The 13209-nt window shown below is 45.6% G+C and overlaps 1 protein-coding gene across 3 annotated transcripts in view; it reads left to right on the top strand.

The window, feature by feature from the left end:
- The first annotated feature begins 3335 nt into the window (after nucleotides 1–3335).
- Tet1 (tet methylcytosine dioxygenase 1) overlaps nucleotides 3336–13209 on the top strand; it is a 90496-nt gene continuing 80622 nt past the window's right edge. For 2 of the 3 annotated variants that reach the window (XM_048338883.1, XM_048338886.1), the window contains exons 1-2: nucleotides 3336–3554; nucleotides 9298–11327. In XM_048338883.1, the coding sequence (XP_048194840.1) occupies nucleotides 9417–11327 (1911 nt within the window). In that variant the 5' untranslated portion in view covers nucleotides 3336–3554; nucleotides 9298–9416. The remainder of the gene's footprint in view (nucleotides 3555–9297; nucleotides 11328–13209) is intronic. The other variant, XM_048338885.1, reaches the window with a different exon arrangement.

Genomic DNA, 13209 nt, shown 5'->3' on the forward strand with positions numbered 1-13209 from the left:
TAGTACGTAAAACCTAACAACAACAATAAAATCCTCTTGTTTCCCTCTCTTGGATCTTGGAGTTCATCTTGCTTAGCCTCATCTTATATAATCATATGTACGTAGCTATTGAGCTCTTGTGGACCTCTGATAGGTCTGTCCTAGACCTTTTTATGCTTATTCAGTAATTGTTTGGTTTTAGAGATATAATGTAAAGTCACTGACCAAAACATGTGGAAACACCATTTGAAAAGAAGTTTGTTGTTTTATAGACATGCTTTCCACTGTTCTTCCCCCCTTCCCAACAACAACATATCAGGGAGACCATGTACCTTTGTTCTCTGTGCTCTAGGCTTGTCTCGCTCAACATTATTTGTTCAATATCTGACCATTTCCCTGTGAATGCCATTATTTTTATCATTTCTAATCGCTATGTAGTATTCCACTGTGTAAGGCACCACATTTTTTGGATCCATTCTTCGGTAGTAGGGCATCTGGGTTGTTTCCATATTTGGGCTATTGTGAATTGTGCAGCAATAAACATGGGTGTGCAGGTGTCTTTATAGTATCCTGGATCCTGTTGTTCAGGATAGATGCCTAGGAGTGGTATGGCTGGGTCATAGGGTATGTCCATATTGAGTTTTTTTGAGGAACCTCCATGCTGTTCTCCAGAGTGGTTGTAGTAGTTTGCACTCCCAGTGAAGAAGGGTTCCTCTTTCTCCGCATCCCCTCCAGCATTTGTTATTGCCTGGGTTCAGAGTATAGGCCATTCTAACTGGAGTGAAGTGGTATCTCAGGGTTGTTTTTATTTGCATTTCCTTTACTGCCAGGGATGTTGAACATTTCCTCATATGTTTCTTTGCCATTTTTATTTCTTCTCCTGTGAAGTCTCTCTTTAGCTCCTTTGCCCATTTCCTAATTGGTTTACTGGGCTTGGAGGGGGTTAGTTTCTTGAGTTCTCTATAGATGACAGATATTAGGCCTTTGCTTCCAGAATATTCTTTTTTTTTTTTTTTTTTTTGGCCAGTCCTGGGACTTGGACTCAGGGCCTGATCACTCTCCCTGGCTTCTTTCTTTGCTGAAGGCTAGCACTTCTGGCCATTTTCTGTATATGTGGTGCTGGGGAAATGAACCCAGGGCTTCATGTATACAAGGCAAGCACTCTTGCCACTAGGCCATATCCCCAGCCACCAGAATATTCTTGATACTCTTCCAATTACAATGAAAAAATTGAAAAAGTAAAGGGTATTTGGTTTGTACCAGTATAATGTATTATGAAATATATTTATTCTTAGTCCCCAGACACTGTCACAGAACTCCTACAACAGTTGGAAGTTCTGCAGTGATAGAAACATCTTTAGTCTTTCAGAACTATTTTCTCTTTTTAATTTATTAATTAAATTTTGTTGACAAGGTAATGTGCAAAAGGGGTACATTTACATAATAGGCCAATGAGTACATTTCTTGTGATATCTTACACCCTCGTTTTTCTTTCCTTTCCCTGGATCAGGTAGGCATATATATAATACATAATACCCAGTGTACCAAAAACATATGCTGCTGAATTGAACCCAGGACCTCATGTATATGAGACAAGCACTCTTGCCACTAGGCCATATCCCCAGCCCTTGTTTGGTTTTAGTTACATAATGTGAGGTCGCTGACCCAAACCTGTGGGAAATAGCACTTGACAAGAAGTTTTTTGTTTCGCAGACCTGGTCTCTACTGTCCCCCCCAGCAACCTTAACAGTCATCTATCAAGGAGATCATGCCCCTTTGTTTTCTGTGTTCTAGGCTTGTCTCACTCCAGAACTATTTTCTTAATTACAACAAAGTTTAAGTTAAAGAGCAGTGGGGGGGTGGGAGGGGAAGGGGCTTAGATGTATCAAGGGAGGGCTCAGTACCAGATAGTAGGTAATAGAAAAAAAATTGGAACTTTCAGACTCAACTACCCACTTCCAGGAAAGTGGGGGTAGTGATTTGGAGATTACACTCTAAAAACATTTAAACATTGAAATGGAATGAGCTTCTAGGTCGCTGAACAAGTGAAAGTGCAAAGATCATGGTGAGCTAAGAAAGGGCCTGGATGCTTGCTTCCTCTATTCACATAAGCAAAGCTTGTCTGTGAGTTGTGTGAGTCTTCCTACACATTATCAAACTTGATTTATAGATATAATTGGTTACAATCTGGGACATGGCAATTAGTGTCTCAAGTAGAACAATCTTTTTTGAACAAGGTCTCTGTGTAGCTCAAGCAGGCCTCAGATTTGTAATCCTCTTGCCTCTTGGTCTCCACATTGGTGGGAATACAGAGTGTAATACCAAGCCTGTAAGTGAGACAGCCTGGTCTGACTGAGCCCTCCAACTATGCAGTCTGATGCTATCTAAATTATGTCAGAATCAAATTAGCTATATTAACATGGCTATAATGTAATTTTAGCCATTTGGGAGACTGAGGCAGGAGAAAGATTCTGCTTCAAAAATAAATAAAAAAAAATGTGTGGGGATGTAACTCAGTAGTAGAGGGTTGCCTAGCATGTACCCGGTACCAGGCTCAGGTTCAATCCCCTGCACTGTCAATCAATAAAGGAATACTGGACTGAATTAAAGCTTGCCATGGTGACTCATTCCTGTAATCTTAGCTACTCAGGAGGCTGAGATCTGAGGAATGTGGTTTGAAGCCAGCCTAGCCAGGAAAGTCTTTAAGACTCTTATCTCCAATTAAGTATCTAAAAGACCTGTGGCTGAAGTGGTAGGACACTACAATTGAGCCAAAAATCTAAGGAACAGTGCTCAGGCCCTGAATTCAAGTCCTAGGATGGGCACACACACACAAACACACACACGTGCACATATACACACACACCACATGCATAATTATGATTATCTTTTAGACATCAAGCTGAGTCAAGGAACGCAACTCTCATCCGGTTTCTCTTTGGTGTTGAAGACACTTTTTCCTTTGCACACAACTCAGGTATTGCTCAATCGTCTCAGCTCTGAACTGGAACATACAGATGTTCAAAACTTTTCTGCCGGATTGAGAGCCCCTCGGGGTGAATGGAGTAAAAAGAGAATCGTAACACCTTTCCACTACATTTTCAGTACTCTCTTTTAACCTTAAAAAAGTGTGTGTGTGTGTGTGTGTGTGTGTGTGTGTGTGTGTGTGTTGGGGGGACAGTAGGATATTGGGAGAAAGGGAAGGAGAGGGGCGAAGGGAAGGAAAAGAGGGTCTACAAGGGGAGTCCAGGTCCGGTTTGGGAAAATCCAGCTCACGTTTTGCCTCTCACTCCTCAGTGCAGGGTCCAGCAGAGGCTGAGCCCCGGCTGCACTCCCCGAGGTCTGTCCTGGGGAAGACACTGCTGCTCCGGGGGGCTGACCTGGCGGGGAGTGGCCGCGAAGTGCGCTCTGGCGCGGCTTTGTGCGTGCGGTCGCTGCCCCCTCTGCTCCAGGGTCTGCCCCCCGGGACACCCACTGACCCACGGCCAGCCATGCCATGCTACCTGCCTGTCCTCGGTGGAACTTTGGGGAGCAGCCGCCCACCCCGGGGGCTCGGGCCCTGACTGCAGCGGAAGGTAGGTGTCCCCGCGGAGCCCCTCCCTCACTCCGGGAGCCCGCCCAGGGCCCCAGGCTTCAAAGTGGTGGGGACCGGCGGGAGTTGAAAAGTTTGCTGGACGGCTGGGTGCGGGCGTGCAGCCTGGGGAGGTGCGCTCTCCCGCTTGTCCCCGGCCGGCCCGTGGTGAGTGGGACCCCGGGCAGAGGGGCAGGAGTGTGGGGGTTCCGGGACCGCGACGCGGAGGCCCGGCGGCGGTGCGGGGGGGGAGCGGCGCTCGGCCTTGGCTGGACGTGGCGGGGGGCCAGGCATGGGCCGCTCCCCACGGGGACCCCCTACTCCGGGCCGCCCCGGCCGCTTTTGTGGCGGGTGGTGATAAACAATGCCCCTGGCGCTGGGCGGGGCGGGGGGGGGACTTTGTCGTCCGTCCCGGAGGCCTGGTCTGGGGCGCGGCGTGGGGGCGCAGCGCCTACGCCTGGGGTGCCCCCCCCCCGACCCCCGGCTCCACTGGAAACTGGGCTGGAGGAGGAGGCCAAGTGTGACTCGGGAGAGAGAAAGATACCAAAACCTGCTGGCGACTGCAGAGTCGGGCACTTTGGGAGGCTCGGAGGTAGGGGAGCCGGGAGCGGTTGGGGTGGCTAGAGTTTTGCGCAACTTGCGAGTGGCGAGCCGAGGCAGTCCCCAGCTCCAGCGTCCCCCACGGGGATCGCTCCCTCTCTCCATCCTCCCACGGGGGACGGGCTGGGAGGTTAGGCGCTGGGGCGCCTGCTGCTCTGAAGGTTCCTGGGAGGCGCCTCGGGGCCAAGGGTTTGCAGTGGAGGCTGTGAGGGACGTCTTAGTAGGACTTGGTCTGAAGTTGTATGGTAGCCGGGTGGGGGGGACGCGGGGGGAGCAGACACTAGGGGAAGGAGGCTGTGTTCTGTCAAGTTGACCTTTGGAAATATTTTCGTGAGTGCTACTCGGTCTATGATAGCGCTGGCCTGGTGGCGCGTCTGACCCCCACTTCGGCGGGATCCTGCGAGCCTGGTGCGCCGCGCCGGGTGCCTGGGACGGGCCGTGCGGCACGTGAGCAGCCGGGTCCCGGCCCGGGAGTTGGGGAGCTCGCGGGGCCACTGCCAATGAATGTGAAAGACTGTGGAGAATTTTACTTACAGATTAAAAAAGAAAACTTTTATTACAAAACCCAAACTTTCCCTTCCTAGTTCACTGTCTCCAAAAGCACCACACAAAGTGCAGATTTTTAAAAAAAACAAAACACAACAAAAAAACCCAGAAGCGGTCTGGAAAGAACTTGGCCGGCGCCGGAAACCCAGAGCCCACCTTTCGGCATTTCAGAACTAGTTAAGATTGCTGTGCCTCCATGAGAACAGTTCACAGTCGAAATGGGATTACTTTTTTTCCCCCTGCCCCCAGCCCATTCTGCTTCCTCATGCTTGGGTCATTTAAGTGCACCTTTCCGCTCCTGCCTAGTTCCACTCTCAGCCACTAAATGAGCTGCCTCATTTTAACCTACTTAGAATGATCCATGAATGAATTAATGTCTGAAATGTGCTTTGAGGGTTTGGACCTATTGAAACCTTTAGCCCGCAGCCTGGGGTCGGTGGTGGGAGCTGCGCGTTCTGCACTGGAGGGGGTGGAAGGGAGGCGCTAGCGAGCTGCAGCCCCAGGGCCTCGTATCCCACCCTTCTCCCCCAAATAAATGAATTAAAATCAAGGTATTGGCCTCCTTACACCGCAGAATACCAAAACAATACGGGAGAGGCACTTCTCAACCAGTTAGAACCAGGGTTATTTAGAGCATATAAGGAGTTGTAACTACGATTAAGCGGGAGAGGTGAGGTAGATGTGGATAAATTTGCAAGGCGGTGTTTGGAGATTAGTCTTTATTTCCAAGAATTAAAAGCTGGGATATTCCTTTTTTTTTTTTTTCTCTTTTGGTGTTTCCTGAGTGTGTGAGTGTGTGAGTGTGTGTGTGTTTCCCGATTGTGTGGGTATTGATCACAGTAAAACCCGTAGCCTACCCTTATTCAATTAAGAGCTTTTAAATTGGGTTGCCAACCCCTCCGAAGCAAACGAAATTATATTGAAACTTCAGAATCCAAGTACGTGAGAAAAAGGTCCCTTTTCTCTGCAGATTTACAACTTTGGGTCTGCCGCCTGCCATAATGAGTTAACTCTTGCTATGCCGGCCGTCCCCTCACGTAAGGGTTAGGTCAGAGGTTTGCCTTTGCGCAGTTTCAGTTCCGTGTGCTTTGTTTCTCTCTTCTCCAATCCTCCTTATCTGGCTTGACCTTTCCCCTCCCCCCACCTCCTGTTGGACGAGTCTTCCATTCCCTTCTCTTCCCTTCACGGGTCTTTCTGCCTTTTCCTTCCTTCCTTGGTCTTCCAGTTTTTAATCCTCAGTTGTTGTTTTTTACCCCAGTTTATCTTTTTCTAATACACACACATATAACATGTGTGTATGTACGCACACATACACACATATATCCTTACACAAGTCATTTGGCTTTTCTCCCCTCCCCCCTTTTACACATTTTCTTTTTTGTTTTGTTCCTTTCTTGTCTTTGGAAGATCCAGTCTACCTCCATTTACCATTATCTTCCTTTCCTTTGGCCCTTGTTGCTACCCCCCCCCCCCCCCAACACCACTTACTCTCTGCAGGACTGTTTTACATATGGAAGGAGTCTTTCACTAAATCTGCTGGCATTCCACAAGTTTCTCTGAAGAGCCCTGCCATGTGCCTAGGGCTCTCCCACTTCCTGTGGTAGAAAACTACCTAGGAATGGCAGAGAGGCGCTGGTCACCCTTTCCTTTCTCAGCACAACTTAGTTACTGGAGGAAAATGAGCCTGGTGGTTCCTTTTGAAGAGAAATGTAAATGTCTTAAGTTGGCTTTTGTCAGGTCAAGTGTAAGAGCTTTGTGGTTCTGTGGCCGCTCAGATGAGGGACCATGAGATCGCCCCCCTCTTTTGCAACTACACTAGGTATGCAAATGTATTTTTGGCCACTTCTGGCTGTGGGGAGGATTACAATGTAATTTTAAATTGATAGGTTGGGTGCTTACTGCTATTCAGCCACTTCCTGCCTCCAGAGTGTAGGAGATCCTGAAAAAGGAGTGACATATCCATGTCAAATACTGTAATTTTCGGACTACCACAGTTTGGGAAGCCAGCCTTTCATTTGATGGGCAAGGTGGGATCCTAATAATTGTGCGTGTGTGTGTGTGTGTGTGTGTGTGTGTGTGCTAGCCCTAGGGCTTGAACTTGGCCTGGGCTCCTTCCCTGAGCTTTTTCTTTTTTTAAATAATTACTTATTTATTGTCAAAGTGGTGTACCGAGGGGTTACAGTTTCATAGGTAAGGCAGTGAGTACATTTCTTTTTTTTTTGGCCATTCCTGGGGCTTTGACTCGGGGGCTGAGCACTGTCCCTGGCTTCTTTTTGCTCAAGGCAGCACTCTGCCGCTTGAGCCACAGCACCACCTCTGGCCTTTTCTATATATGTGGGTGCTGGGGAATTGAACCCAGCCAGGGCTTCATGTATAGGAGGCAAGCAGCACTCTTGCCACTAGGCCATATTCCAGCCCAGTGAGTACATTTCTTGTTCAACTTGTTACCTCCTCCCTCATCCCCCTTCCCCCTCCCCCATCCCTCTTCCTCCTCCCCATTCCCCTTTCCCCCACCATGAGTTGTACAGCTGGTTTACACCAAATGGTCTCAGCCTCCTGAGTGCTGTGATTACAGGCATGAGCCACCATAGCCTAACTTCTTACCTCCAGATAACTACCAAAAAGCTGGAACTAAAGCTGTGATACTTTTCTAGTTACTCTCTACTTTTCTGTTTCAATTTGAGGGGTAACCATTACATTAATTATAAGTCTGAATCTCAAATGCACTCCAATTAAAAATATAAAAGAATATAGAGTATTCAGTATTTATAAATTACTTTGCTGTTTTTTTTGTTTTGTTTTGTTTTGTTTTTGCCAGTCTGGAGCTTGAACTCAAGGCCTGAGAACAGTCCCTGGCTTCTTTTTGCTCAAGGCTAGCACTCTACCACTGGAGCCACAGTACCACTTCTGGCTCTTTCCATATATGTGGTGCTGAGGAATCAAACCCAGGGCTTCATGTATACAAGTCAAGCACTCTACCACTAGGACATATTCCCAGCCCCTGTATTTATAAATTACTTTCTAAACCAGATCACATGCCACCCTCTGTTACATACAGATTACCTGCCTATAATGTATGAAATTTAATTTTCACGGCTGATTTCAATATCTAGTGTAGGTTTCTTATACAAAAAAAAATTTTTTTTTAAATCAGTGCAATCTTTGCCAGTCTTGGGGCTTGAACTCTGGGCCTACGGATTGTCCTTGACCTTTTTTTTTTTTTTGGCCAGTCCTGGGCCTTGGATTCAGGGCCTGAGCACTGTCCCTGGCTTCTTTTTGCTCAAGGCTAGCACTCTGCCACTTGAGCCATAGTGCCAATTCCAGCTTTCCTGTTTATGTGGTACTGAGGAATCGAAGAATTCAGGGTTTCATTTATGCTAAGCAAGCACTCTACACTAAGCCACATTCCCAGCCCTATCAATGCAATCTTGATACAGGAGATTGAATGCTTGCCTCTATACATGAATCATAATTTCTATGGCTGGTTAAAATACCTAGTTTATATGTTCCTAATTTTAAACTCCAATGGAATCTTGGTACAAGGGATAAAACATACTTACATTGTTAAATTTCTAGAGATTGGAATGACTTTTCACAATGAGAAATCATTCTTCACAACATTTCATCTTTTGGAGATTGTTGTTGGAATGCTTTTTGTTTTCTAAAGCAGTTATTTTTTGGAGAAACTATCCTGCAATTCTTCACAGCCAAAGTGTGAGTTATGTAAGCCAAACATTTTTTTCTTTTTCTTTTTTTTTTTTTTTGCCAGTCATGGGGCTTGGACTCAGAGCCTGAGCATTGTCCCTGGCTTCCTTTTGCTCAAGGCTAGCACTCTACCTCTTGAGCCACAGTGCCACTTCTGGCCATTTTCTATATATGTGGTGCTGGGGAATCGAACCCAGGGCTTCATGTATACGAGGCAAGCACTCTTGCCACTAGGCCATATTCCCAGCCCCAAGCCAAACATTTTTATTGTGAATTTTTCTAGAAGGGAAAAGCAGTAAGCTTCGATGACAAGAATTCAAGTGAGATATTCTCTAGTATTTATATTTAGTACAGATTTATCAAGGTGTATTTTTCATGCAATTAATGTCATCAATAATGTTGTTGGTGTGTGTGTGTGTGTGCTTGTATGTTCCAGTATTGGGGCTTGAACTCAGCCTAGGCACTGTTCCTTAGCTTTTTTGCTCTAAGGCCAATGGCTCTACCACTTTGAACCACACCTCCATTTTTGTGTATTTGGTAGGAGATTTCCTGTCCAGGATGGCTTCAAACTGTGATTCTCAGATCTCAGCCTCTTAAGTAGCTAGAATTTATAGGCATCATCTGTCAGTGCCTGGTAAGTGTGGCTTCTGATTTAAGAGAATTGCCTTCATTTATTAGACCTTTTATCAATTTCATCAGTTGCCATAGTAATTAGAGGAGCACTATAGTGAGCTTAAAGTATTCTCTTGTATTTATTATGTCTTACGTTTTTCTTTTACAGTAATTATTCTTATTTCCAAAATTTTAATAATTAATAACAAATATTCTATTTCATATTAAAGAATACGTAAGAAAAATGTTCACTTCCAATATTTTTCTTTTCTTTATTATTTCAGATCAACAACTTGTGTAAGCGAGCTTGGCCATACATCCAGATTCTCCTCAGAAGTGAGACTTTCCAAAGGACCAATGACTCTGTTTCTTGTGCCCTTTTATTTCTTCCTGCTCTGTAGCTATGTCTCGATCCCGCCATGCAAGGCCTTCCAGATTAGTCAGGAAGGAGGATCTAAACAAAAAGAAAAACAGCCAAGGGGAGAAGACATCCAAGCCAGCCAACAAGAATGTAGCATCAGTGAAGATTGTGAGCCATGGAAAGTTAAAGCAATTAATTCAAGATCGAAATGTTAAGAAAAAAACTGAACTCAAATCACGTGTGCCAGTCAGAAGCCTTCTGACCAGATCTGGGGCAGCCCGCTTGAATTCTGAGAGGACTGAGGTTCTTTTTCAGAACCCAGAGTCCTTAACTTGCAATGGGTTTACAATGGCTCTCCGAAGCACCTCCCTTAGCAGGCGACTCTCCCAACCCCCAGTGGTTATTAGCAAACCTAAAAAAGTCCCACCTTCAAAGAATTCAGGAAAACAGAATGAGTGTGATTATAAGGTACCCAGTGACACGCAAGTAATGCACTCAGAAAACAATCCAGTCCCAAACCAAGATCCTCTACTGGTTCCTGCTGTAGGAAATCTAGTTGGTATACAAAATGAATGTCTAATTAAAGGCAAGAACCAAGAAAGCCAAGAAGCAACCCAGTCTTGGTCTCAAACAGTAGAAGATTCCCAAATCAATCTCCCTATGAATAGTAGGCCTGCAGCAGAGATCCCTTCTGAGTCCTTGGAAGGAATGCACAATGGTGACAAACTCTTCTCTGAACAGACATCAAGTGATGTGAGCCATCCCCCTAGAACGTTTGCCCTGGAGACTTTGTGTGCTCCTTTGCCCCAAAGAACCATTCCTGAAATGACCCATCAAAGAGCCCCTAACGTTCAGGTAGAAGACTTGGGTTCACAAGTAGAATCTCTTAAGCTGTCTGATTCTTACCTGGATCCCACGAAAAGTGCATCTATTCACTCTCCCACCTCGAATTTCAGTAAAATTACACCTGGAATGGACCTTAGAAACTGCTTATCTTTTGATGGGTCTCTGTATCCTGCTGCTCTAATAAAATTCCTCTTGGCAGGCTCAGAGCCAGAAGTCATTGGTGCTAAACCAGATCATCAGGAGGTCTTCAAAGCTACCCCAGATCAACAGGAAGTTCCTGATTCTACTCCTGTCCTAGGACAGACCTTTAGTGCTCTCCCACAATGGGTATTTCCTGGTGCTAACCAAGTGCACAGTGAGGCCCTGGGTTTGGTCCCAGGCCCACCAGAGATTCCTGGTGCTGTTTCAGTCCAAGGAGAAATCTTTGGTACTATGCTCAACCAACAAGAGCCCCTTGATATGAGTGTGAATGCTGCACCAGGCCTGCCTACCTTCCTTCCTATTCCTATAAATACCATTGCTACCTACAATGTTCCCCCAAACTGGCCTGAGTCCCAGGGCACTGTCTTATATGGACTTGATGTCCAGGGTGCTATGCCGATTTTGTCTTTGGACTCAGGGCACACTCCTCAATCATCAAATTCAGAGCCAAGTTCTATACCTCCAGTCATAGCTGCAAGCAATGTAGAAAATGAGAAGCAGGTTGCTGTAAGCCTTCTTCCAGCTAACACTCAGGGGTTCACCTTCACCCCTGCGAGTGGACTCTACCATTCATCTATGGGTGTAAGCCAACTCTCTCAGACTGGTCTGAGCATATTGGAAAAAGGGACTTCCCAGGCCAGCGTGACCAGCTCAGATGATGTCCCCACCACAAGCGTGTCTGTGTCAGTATCTCTTGTCAATACCTCATCTTCTTCCTGTACAACTTTACCACCAACCTCGGAGAAAAAGAAACGAAAGCCATGTGGAGTCTGTGGGCCCTGCCAGCAGAAGACCAACTGTGGGGAATGTACTTACTGCATGAACAGAAAGAATAGCCATCAGATCTGTAAGAAAAGGAAATGTGAGGTGCTGAAAAAGAAACCATCAGCCCATGTACCTTTGGAGGTAAGTAAATAGTCAAGGAGCTAGAGGAATATCTGTAATGCTTGACATAATGATCTGTGCAGAGAAAATTTGCTCTTTGTGTATGTTTGCAGGTACGTGCTTTTGATGTTGGCTTGAACTCAGGACCTTACATTTTTACTTGGCTTCTTTGCTCAGGCTGGTATTCTACCACTTGAGCTATAACTCCACTTCAGCTTTTTGCTGTTTAGTTGGAGATAGGAGTTTTTCAGGGTTGGGTACCCGTGGCTCACGACTGTAATCCTAGATACTCAGAAGGCTGAGATCTGAGGATCATGGTTTGAAGCTAGCCCTGGCAGGAAAGTTCATGAGACTCTTACCTCCAATAAATCACAGAAAAAGCCCTAAGTGGCGCAGTGGCTCAATTGTATAGTGCTAGCCTTGAGCAAAAGGAACTCAAGGTACAGTGCCTAGGCCTAGAGTTCAAGGCCCAGGACTGGCAAAAAAAAAAAAAAAAAAAAAAAAAGTGGCTTAAAGTAATGTTTTTGTTGCAGGTAGCTGGCTGTCTAGATGGTCTAGATGCTCTAGGTTAGAAAATTATAACCATGTCATTGATTTTTTTCACTTTAATAAATTTCTGTAAACCACTTGGGGAAAAAACACAAGAACCTTGATCCTCAGATCATAGCCTCCTGAGTAACTAGGATTACAGAAGAGAGCTATGGCACCTGGCTAACAATTTGCTTTAATCTTGTACCCTTTAACTTTTGTAAAAAAAATTTTTTTTTTGCCAGTCCTGGAGCTTGGACTCAAGGCCTAAGCACTGTCCCTCCCTGGCTTCTTTTTGCTCAAGGCTAGCACTCTACAACTTGAGCCACAGAGCCACTTCCTGCTTTTTTTTTTTATGTATGTGGTGCTGAGGAATTAAACCCAGGGTTTCATGTATGCTAGGCAAGCCCTTTACCACTAGGACATATTCCCAGCCCCTTTTATAAAATTTTGTTTATCTACCTTGTAGACAACTTTCAGAATTTGTTGCAAAACAGTAGAAGATTCAGTTTTATTATGATAGGATTTAATTGAAACATAGAGAAATTCGATGCAGTGTAATTTGGCAAAGGTTTCCACTAGACCTCATTCTAGCCAGTTGCTTGTCTGTTTTTTTTTGTTTTGTTTTTGGAAGTTACAGATTTAAAAGTAGAACAAATTCATGAACTCCCTTAAAACCTGGAAAAAGCAGGAATTGACCTACCTTCCTTCCTTCCTTCCTTCCTTCCTTCCTTCCTTCCTTCCTTCCTTCCTTCCTTCCTTCCTTCTTCTTTCCTTCCCTCTCTCCCTCCCTCCCTTCCTTCCCTCTTTTTACTAGTCCTATGTCTTGAGCTCAGGGCCTGGACACTGTCCCTGAGCTTTTTTGCTCAAGACTAGCACTCTACCACTTGAGCCACAGCTTCCCTTCAGCATTTTTGCTGCTTAGTTGCAGATAGTCTCATGGGCTTTCCTGCCCAGGCTGGCTTTGAACCTCAATCCTCAGAGCTCAGTCTCCTGAGTAGCTAAGATTATAGGCATGAAGGAGCCACTGGCACTAGGTTAACCTTCTTTTGTTTTGGTTTGGTTTTTTTTTTGCCAGTCCTGGGGCTGAACTCTGGGCCTGAGCACTGTCCCCGGCTTCTTTTTTTGCTTAAGGCTAGCACTCTGCCACTTGAGCCAAATTGCCACTCCAGCTTTTTCTATATATGTGGTGCTGAGGAATCAAACCCAGGGCTTCATGTATACGAGGCGAGCACTTTACCATTAGGCCATATTCCCAGCCCAGGTCAACCTCCTTTTGAAAGAATAAAACTATCTGCATCCTTTTCCTTGAAACTTTGTCTTAGAGGCATAGCAATAGTGTTATCCAGCTTTTATCCCAACTTTTAATTTGGAT

The sequence above is a fragment of the Perognathus longimembris genome, chromosome 2, assembly GCF_023159225.1.
Source record: "Perognathus longimembris pacificus isolate PPM17 chromosome 2, ASM2315922v1, whole genome shotgun sequence".
NCBI lineage: Eukaryota > Metazoa > Chordata > Mammalia > Rodentia > Heteromyidae > Perognathus > Perognathus longimembris.